This window comes from Astatotilapia calliptera, chromosome 7, assembly GCF_900246225.1.
Source record: "Astatotilapia calliptera chromosome 7, fAstCal1.2, whole genome shotgun sequence".
NCBI lineage: Eukaryota > Metazoa > Chordata > Actinopteri > Cichliformes > Cichlidae > Astatotilapia > Astatotilapia calliptera.
The window spans coordinates 50,123,578-50,133,616 of NC_039308.1; the positions used below are offsets into that span (position 1 = coordinate 50,123,578).

Consider the following 10,039-nt stretch of genomic DNA (forward strand, 5'->3'; position numbering starts at 1 on the left):
TCTGACGCGTGCACACTTTTACAGTATGTGCGTTCAGCTGATCCAGGCGTGAAACGTTTTCAGCGCTGTTATTTTTCACTCTGCTTTCCAAGTGTTTAAACCAGAAATACAATAATATAACAAAGCAAATGTAAACCTGGTTTTCTTTCGGAATGATGTTGTTCCCCACAGGACCAATCAGCAGCAAGCGTCACTTTGTTTTATCCTGTAGTCAGAGTGCTTCTCTTTAAACAAGCAGTGACATTTTATTAAAACAACAACTAAAGCGCAGCAGTGCAACAAATGATTCTTTCCCTTTTTAATTTTTAATTAGACATGACATGTGATAATTGATGTAGGACAAATGGGAGACCACCTTTGGGCACTGTCACACCCCATCAACAGCAAACATTTGCACCCAGCTTTGGCAACTTTGAAGTGCGAATTAGCTCCTGAGTGACCTTTCGAAATTCAAAAAGTCTAAAAATGTAAAATCGTCTTAGCAAATTGCATTTCATTTACTGCCTCTGTGGAAATTGGAAATTGTAGCATTCACCCAGTCATGGTAAACAGATGGCAAGAAGTGCAACTACAGATTTTCGTCATGCTACAGTGATTGCTGTTGATTTCTTAGCAGCTAAAGAAAGAGGTACAAGTCTCAAAAAGCTGTTGGAGATTAAAACAGAGGTAGAAAGGCTCAAAATTGACCGTAATACGCATTGTATTTATTATTTTTCCCAGTTTTTGCTATTTTCTTAATGACAGAACAGTTTTAAATCTTTGCAGTATTGTACAGAAATAGCTTGATTCTTTATTAATGATTGGCTTTTACATATAACAAGCCACAGGTGAGGATATTTCAGTTTGTCCTTCTTTGTAAAGAGATCATTAAAAGTCACCAACACTGACTGTAACCAGTGGCTAAGGGCAGTAAAGCAAATGTATTTCAGTAATAACCAGAAGGCTCCTGGTTCCAGTCTCACATCTCCTTTTTCTTTTTTTAGTCTTTTGGCCTGCCAGCTTCCTAAATGACTCTTCCCTTAATATTAATTTAATAATGTGTGTGGAGCTAAACATTTATTACCGGCAGAAGATCAGACAATTTACCACACGTGTAACTTTCAGTCTTTATTACCTCTGTCTGGGAGGTTATGTTTTTGGTAGCATTTGCATGCATGGCGTTCTGTCCGTTAACACGATAGCTTGAAAAGATTTGAATGAATTCTGATCAAACTTACATCCACCAAGGTCTCCAAGGTCAATGTAATGATTTCAAAAAGCTATTTTAGAAATTATACTTACAATTTTACATTTGACCCCCAACCTCTCCTTCCTCTCCTAAAGGTCAAAACAATAATAATACTTTTTAGTGCTATTTATTACAACTATGTTTGTTCCTGCCGTTGTTTGTATTGAGAACATATAGGCATATAGGGAATGATATATGGGGATTGTAAATATCATGTTAGTTTGAACCTCTGGCCACTTCTTTAAGGTCAAATAATGCCAACCTTCATAAAATGTCCCGTATCTTATTATATTATATAATAAGTTTATTCATGCTCAGTTATTTACAAATGAAAAGTCCATTCATCAATTATTTTCCGCTTGTCCAATTTAGGATCGTGAGGAGGCGGGAGCCTGTTCCAGCTTCCATAGGGTGAGGGGTAGGGTATACTCTAAACAGGTCGCCTCCTACATAACGTTTATATACAAAATACAATACTCTTCCCTTAAAAGTAAATACAGCTCAGATAGGGAGTTGTCTTGGCGTAGGTTTGTGCTGTCTGAGTGCTTTTCGTCTTAGATATGCAGTCTGCTAGGCTAATTCTCTAGCTAGTAATGTAGCAATAACGGTAACTGAAAATGCATGAAAATGTGAATGAATTTTGATCTGATGCTTTTTGCATGACTAGAGTCCTAAAATCAGGATGTATGTATGGGTGGATGGATGGAGATGATGCAGTAGTGGTGAGCAACTTAATTAAAGCGCATGAGCTACTCTCTCTATATAGTCCTTTTTAAAGGTCTATCAGAGTGATCGGGGCTCTTGATGTACTTGTTTTGATTGATTCCTGACATCAAAGTGACAAGGCATCTGGGAACAGTTGGTCCAGAAAACTCATTCCATCATCTTAAACACATTTTTTTCCTCCATGATTATCAGGTCACAGAGCAGTCATACTTTGCATTTCAGCATTTCACTCAACCTAATGCCAAGTGTCTGGCGGTAGTGGAAGGTGATTATAGTGGATTAGTGTCGGTAGTGAATGATCAAGCAGCAAATTATTCATTTGATTACAAAGGTCCAGGGCAGAAATGGCTCCCTAATTAAATGAGTCATATTAATTGATTTGAGAGATTGAAGAGCTGCCTGTCAAAATTAGTTGTATTGAGCAGTTCAGTGAGCAGAGGAGTAAACATGTTATTGTTTTGGAAGTGGGTGGACACAGCCGGATATTACATGGAGAGCTGCGATTAACTGAAGAGGGGAAACCAAAGTCAAACCCCAGAAAAAAGACAAAGAGCATCCAGCCCGAGGTCAAGCAGTACACAAATAGTTCATTGTTTTGCTCTGATTGCAGTGCTGACGGGTGGAGTGTAACCCATCGATGCATCTGGACCAATTTCAAAAACATGTTCAGAAAAAAATATCAAAATACCAGGTTAACTGGCAACATTGAATGCATTCCTGACAATTCTTTACAAAAAATGTAAAGGAATGAAAGGTAGACTTTATTGTCAGTTTTGTTACAAAAAAGAAATCATACTCATGCTCTTTGAAATCAATTTTCAATCCATTCTATTAACTCCTTTTTCAGCTCAGGGCTGGGCACTCAAGCCTATCCGAGCTGTCGTCGTGCAAAATGTAGGGGACCTTTAAAATACTCAAATTTAATTTTGTGCTCTATAGTTAATTCGGACTTCCTATTTTTACAATCGTCTGTATCCATCCTGAGCCGGGAAATATGTAACCGTATGAATATCCACAGAAAAATATCCAAATATTAGAATTAAACAGTAACAAGAAGGCAAAACGGCGATTAAAATGGGATTGGATGGAAAATTTGCACGCTATTATGAATGGGTGCTGTTGGGCTCGGGATACTAGACATGCGTTTGAAACACCGTGATTAATGCACATATAAAGATTCTGTGGAAACAATCAACAGAAGTACCTGTTCCTTTCACCACCTTCTGGCTACTGCAGGGTCGTTCTGATTATTTTCATTATCAATTATCATGCAATTCTTTTTTCTTCTCTCTCAACCAATTCATAGTTAATTCTTAAAATCTTAGAAAATCCTAAAAAGCTTAAAACTCCTACCACGCTTTCTCAAAGCTGCCGATTATTTCCTGTACTCTGATGAGTTTGGAAGGAGTCTGAAAACACTGAGAACACCACGCTGATGAATAGAAACTATGCATCAGTACGCATAGAGTACACACTTTAATCTGGCGTGTCATAAATTGCTGCTTCAGAACAGTTTTCTTGGCATGAGCTAGACTGCCTTCATTACATTATTAATCATCAACATGTATGTTTAATGATCCCATCAAAGCAGAGGCCTTTGTCTGTGCGTGCAGCTGTTTTGGCCCATGCGTCATCCTGTGCTCAGTGCTCAGTTGTGCTCCCCACGCAGGCCGGCCAAGTGATGTGCCGCAGGATGGTGTGCGACTGCGACAATCCCAACGCCGACCTGTTCTGCTGCCCCGAGTGCGACCCTCGACTTAGCAGCCAGTGTCTGCATCAAAACGGCCTGCTCACCTACGGCAGCGGGGACACGTGGGTGGAGAACTGCCAGCAGTGTCAGTGCCTGGTGAGTAAAGGGCGCTTGTACCAACCCCCTCCTGCACGTTGATAATATTTCAAAGAGCGCAGGTATTTAACGCTTTCGTGCAGTGTCGTTTAAGGTGATAGCGAAGACAACATAGGCATTCGTTGCCGTGCCGCAGTGCCCACACGAGAGATGTATCAAATACTCCAGTCTCCATGGAAATGCTCATGAATGAGAGATGTGCTCTGCGAAAAAAGTCAAGGAAAGATGTGATTACTGAAATTTTAAAGAATTCAAAGAACTGTAAGGGCTGCTCTCTGCTGTGCTGGAATTACACGTTTTACTGGAGAAGACATTCAAGGTTAGGGGAACAGTGTCGCCTATGAGGTGGGAGGGTGAAACAGGGAGTGTTATTCCTGTGCTTTGAGGAGGTTCTGCAGCGTGTATGTCTGAGGTGCTAGTTTCGAGTGTCCTCTACATCTAATCCCATTTCCCATTCAAAACAAAACAGCATTTCGTTCACTACACAGATCTTTCTCAGTCAGACGTATGCGCCGCTTTCTTTGTGTTCACATCTTCTGCTGCGTTGACCTTTTCAAGGTTTTAACAGTGTTTATGTTGAAGCAACAGGGAGGCGTTTTGCGTTTCCCAACAAACCTGACAAAAACAATAAATCTTCCCACCTGTGTTGCCCCTCTTACCATATTTCCATATGCATATCACATGCAAATTGAAGGCTTTAGATTCTACACCACTGTCTTCTCCTAACCCCACCCCCTCCTCCAACATGCTGTAACACTCACCCACACCAGTGTCAGTTCCTCTGTTGAATGACTCACAAACCATCTTTGCTTTGGATCTCAGAGCAGCACTTTACAACTCTTATTTTTCTATTTATTTCATCCTCTTTTTGTTGCCTTTAAAGATCAGCTAAGATCAGCTTACTTGCAGCTAAGATACCATAAGTTGGCTCCACTCTGACAGATTTATGGTCTGAGTAGCAATAGCAATGTCATTTCCTCTCGCACCCCTCCCTCCCTCTATTGTAATGCCGTCCTGATGCCTGGACCTGAGAGCTGCTTTTTTGGATTTCTTACAGCGAGCCATTATAGAAGAGCTTGAAAATCACCGCTCAGCAGAGGGGCAGCGGGGAAGCGCAGTTGGCTGAAAATGGGTTTGCTTCAGCATCGCTCTCGCTGAAACAGTACTCAGTGTAGGCCCTCGTGTTGACACGAGCAGACACGAGCACATTTGAGATTGCAGGCACGCCTGTAACAACACACACACGCGCACACACACACACACACACAATGTAAACATAGTATACGTGTGCTTGAAAATCTGCACACATCCTACATATGTCCACATGTACGCACAGATAGACATAAAACATGCTCAGTTTAAGATGCACAGAGGCACACGCAGAGCAAAGGGCCACCAGCACACGCAGTACAAAGAGCAGCACTTGAAAGGGAGAAGGCTGCTCCCGCGATACCGTACTGGGGCTCCAGTAGCGTGACAGGGACGTGAAATGAACCTTGAATGCTGCTACACTTAGCAGAGGCATGGCTGTCCAGACTCAGCGGGGGCCTTAAAATACACAGTGACAGCAGGGAGATGGGCAAAACATTCTCTCAAGTCCAAGATGTGAATCCTTTTGTATGAACCGTGCAATCATTTGAAATCAAGAGTGTGGCCTTTGCAGACCGCGCACACGCGGGCCACTTGCAATTTGCCATCTTGTTAAATCACCAAAATATCAAAGAAACCATTGATTTTTACAACCATACATGTAGATAGTAGCTTCATTTTTGAGAATAAAAATGGCATAATTATTGCAGGCTAATTCCCAAGCAAAGATAAATGTCACCAGTTCTAATTTCCCAGAGGCATTTTGTAACATTCAGTCTTAAAAACAGCAAATCTTTACATCTAGAGATTAAATAGCAGTGAGATATCGTGAATGGAGACATATTAAAAAATGATTTCATCTGAAGTATCACAAAGATATCAAAGTCCAGCGTCAGTTGTTTGTAAAAAGCTGTGCCCGACATCAGCCTCTCCTGTATGATAACAGACCACATCTGCATAAACAGACAAAGATGACATCGTCCCCTATCACAGTGTGGAACAGATACCTGAGGCTACACTCAATCCCTCCCTCTGGCAGCGAGCAGAAAGTGCCACTCGGGGGGATTTCCCACTTCGAATGTTTACACACAGCACAGAAGCAGGGAGTGGGCATTAGCTCTGTGTGAGAGCGCGCTTTATAGCCAGCCTAATTTACTACAACATTTTTGAAACGCTGAGTCAGATGATTTTGAGAGATATTGAATATCCCCGGTGGGACACTTGCATCAAACCTCACCATGCGTGCGCACCCCTTTTATATCTGCTGGTGTGCTTAAACATAAACAGTCTGAACTCATATTTCATTTCAATAAGGCGCGCGGCAGATATGCACATGTATGACAGCACGAGCAGAAGTGGGTCAGGACAGAATGATGTAGAGTACAGTTCGGTTAAGAGTTGCAAGGATGGACAAAATCTATGACCCGTTTTCTCAGGCCAGTGAAAACGGCAGCGGCAAAAATCCAAGAAGGCTTTCTGCGCCGAAAGTTTGCTGTAAGATTAATAGGAGAACAACGAGACTAGAACAAGTCAATTAGAAAGGTGGAACATTTACCTCCACAGTCTGGAAAAACTGCTGACGCTGCCGGAAGACTGTGCCGCTCATCTTTATTTTTCTAGCTTCCTTACAAGTCGAGACGGTCCCTCCAGCATACAAATACACTACGTCAGGAGAAATGTGCATTTGAGTGAATAACTTGTTTAGACACAGGAAATGCAAAGTGCATTTGCAGTGATTATTTTTCTTTTTCTCTCTCTCTCTGCTCGGCTATCCTTTTCAAATTCCATCTCCACCTTCGCAGCAGGGGCAGGTGGATTGCTGGCCTCTGCCGTGCCCGCCTGTGGACTGCGAGTTTACTGTGGTGCCCGAGGGCGAGTGCTGTCCCCGCTGTGTCACCGACCCCTGCCAGGCCGACACCATCCGCAACGACATCACCAAGACATGTACGGACGAGCACAACATCTCACGCTTCAGCGGCTCCTCCTGGATTAAACATGGCACAGAGTGCACTCTGTGCCAGTGCAAGGTAAGCTGCTAGTCCTGCCGGCAGCATGGAAACAGCAAATTACAGTTTCTCTAGTTCGTGGCAGGCAAGACACAAAAGAAAAATGGCTTGAAAAGTGAGAACCCTTTGTGCTTTTTCAGGGGGCAAAAACAGAGTACTAGTATTTGCAACAGAAAGGCAATTTGTGCATCTTTAACACCTCACAGAAGTTGAATTTACCAGTTGTTGTAAAAGGGCAGTTATTGGGAGCTATTTAGTTAAACCAAGATGCACACAGTAATTGCTGTGGGGAAAAAAATGAATCTAATATTCATTCTAAGAACAAGACGGCTGCTGTATCAATTCAAATAAATAAGATATGATGTTCTGTTCCGCAATTATTCCCTTTCTAATTTTGAGTTTATTAGATCATAGATTACATGTTTTATTTATATTTATTAACAAGAATGCAGTTTTCTGTGAAGCAGAACTTTGATACTTTCGGGAAATGTGCTTTTTATTTTTCTTGTTTAGGATTAGATGAGAATGTCTTACTCGGATGCACTGCACTGTATTTCTGCTAAATATGAAGCTGCAGTCGGTTAGATTAAAGCTAGAAACAGGCTCTGTTGAGTGGTAATAAACCTACCAGCTCCTTTAAAGGTCACTAATTAACATTTTTAATTAGTTGTTAATTAGGGTGTAAAAATAAGTTATAGGTTTACAATGTAACGTGCTGGCCTGCTTCTTGGTTCGGAGCGGCAACTTGCTGTAAATCCACTGGTTGCCTCGCAACCTCAGAGTGATGACAAGACTCCTGTTTCAGGTCTGTAACCTGAGTTATAATGAGCAATTTTTTTTTTAAATGTCGAACTGTTCTTTTAAATGAAAATGAACTGAAATTCTGGCAGCGTCATTTTTCCTGGCCTCTGGCTCGGCTGCAGCAGGAAATCATGGATGTATTCTTCCCTCTGCTAAAGGAGCACACAGGTTTGAGGATGAAGTGCTGAAAACGTCTGGAGAAACACTCACATCAGCAGCTCAAGTAAATCAGATGGAGAAAGCTGCTCTTCGTGAGTTTTTATTTTGCAGCACTGAGCAGTCACGGGGAGAGTAAACTATGCAGGCAATATCCTCTTCATTACCAAATGTGAGCGTAAATTGTTTGCCTGAGCTTTAGGACTTAATCCACCAAGGCTGACTCCCTCACTTGAAATTCTACTATTAAATATTCTCGTCGCGCGTGCCTGCAATGATGTCCGCATCTCAGACAGAAAATAACAGCTATTCTCTGAGGACTTTCAATAAACATCATAATTTTTGGAATCTCTACCATCCATTCATCTATCCAGCCATTTTCTTCTTCTATGCGAGTCAGGGTCGCGGGGGAGGGGAGGCATCTTTAGGTTATGCATCTTTTTTTGGGGGGGGGGCAAATTTTATTTAAGCACGCAGTTTTTAAATTCACCTAAAAACAGTCCTTGGAGTAGCAGCTTTACAATGCAAGCCTAAAATTAAAAACCTTGACCTCTTGGATACTTGAAATGCAGCATCCTCACCCTCATCACCAGGCCAGCTAGAGATTTTCGACATTGCTTTGTGGAAATATCAAAAGTGTAAATTTGAAAGTAATTATAAAGAGTCAGTTTTCTGATTCAACAGAAATGAAGCACAGCAATTTTTCATCCTTTTAGTTTTAGCATTAACACTCAGCCTCTTCACTGTGCATGAGTTTTATTTTTTAGAACAAATGCAGCATAGTCCCAACTACAGGGACCTCCGGGGTACACGCATCGTAGAAGGGGTTAAACCAAAGTGACTCTGTGACCGTTCACATTTCTCAGTGAGAAATCGCCACCTTGTATCAGTTAGCGCCCAGACAAACTCTAAATACCAAACCAAGTCTGTGTGCCGCAGCACTGCTGTTACCCAAAAATATTATCTGGTTGAAAAAACGAGCTGCCCTGAGGTTAAATTGTAACAAACTTGTGCCTCTCTTCTTTCTCTTTCTTTGTGTTTCCAGAATGGACACATCTGTTGCTCAGTGGATCCCATGTGCCTTTAGTCCTGGCAGATCTGAAGGCACCTGTACAGTGTTCTCCATGTAAAAAAATACAAAAAAAATACATAAAAAATAACACCATCCCTGTGTCTCTTCACTATCCTCCTCACAGACGTGGGTCACATAGTGTTTGCGTTGTAAGGATTTGTTTTGGCCTGCTGAATCAGATGGGTGGAAGTTCAGAATAACACACCCAGTGTCACATTGTCAAATACAGACAATTGTAAAAAAAAAATGTAACCTTTCAGGTATTTTTCTTTCCCTTCTGATTAGCCACAGTTGATTGTATGTTCTGTACAGTAAACTCCACCCATCTGGTGCTAAGCTTTAACTCGTAGAGCAAATACTCTATGACCGGCGCCTGCTTCCTCAACTCCTTTATACCAAATGCAAATGTATATCATACCAAACAGATGATGGACTACGGTTTCCTGAAACCCACCACTTTGTTATGTCTCACCACTTAGAGTGAACCTTTAAGGATCACCATTCCCCACTCCCAATCATTGCTACATGAAACTGTAAAATATTACTATTACTGGCATGACTCTGCTTGATGTCCAAATATTTTTTGATTTCTAAATTCTCGATGATGATGATGATGATGATGATGATGATACATTAGCTAGAGCAAAGGCAGTTAGCATAAGGTTCCGTTGCCACATTTGAGTCGTCTAAATTATGTGGTGCTTTGCAGCATTTTGTTCCATTTCTCTTTTTTTGTAATTTTTTTTCCAGCTTGTTATTGTGTAATAGTGAAATAAAGTATTTCCATTTACATTAATTGCTTGTCTTTTTCTTATGTAATTTGGATTTATCACGATTTAACAGATATGAGATTTTATTGGCCATACAGTGGCTTCAATTAGATTTTTAGGTTTCTGGGTTCACTGTTAGTTTGTAAAACACAAACATGCATTACAAAATGTTTGCGATTATTCCAACAAAGAAGACAATCTGATTAACTTTAGGTAGCAGACGTGTTTGTCTGTACTCATCCTCCAGCATGACTGCACCGATGAATGTATAGCGTGGGAACAAATGGAGAAGGGATTGTAACCATGTGCTGTAGCGCCTGAGCAGATTAGACTATATCATCTTAC

The 10,039-nt window shown here is 41.2% G+C and overlaps 1 protein-coding gene across 2 annotated transcripts in view; it reads left to right on the forward strand.

The window, feature by feature from the left end:
• The window catches only part of nell2a (neural EGFL like 2a), an 86,006-nt gene extending 76,286 nt beyond the window's left edge, over nucleotides 1–9,720 (forward strand). The window contains exons 18-20 of one of the 2 annotated variants that reach the window (XM_026175366.1): nucleotides 3,624–3,800; nucleotides 6,692–6,916; nucleotides 8,898–9,720. In XM_026175366.1, coding sequence (XP_026031151.1) covers nucleotides 3,624–3,800; nucleotides 6,692–6,916; nucleotides 8,898–8,939 — 444 coding nt within the window. In that variant the 3' untranslated portion in view covers nucleotides 8,940–9,720. The other variant, XM_026175367.1, reaches the window with a different exon arrangement.
• Nucleotides 9,721–10,039: the final 319 nt, after the last annotated feature.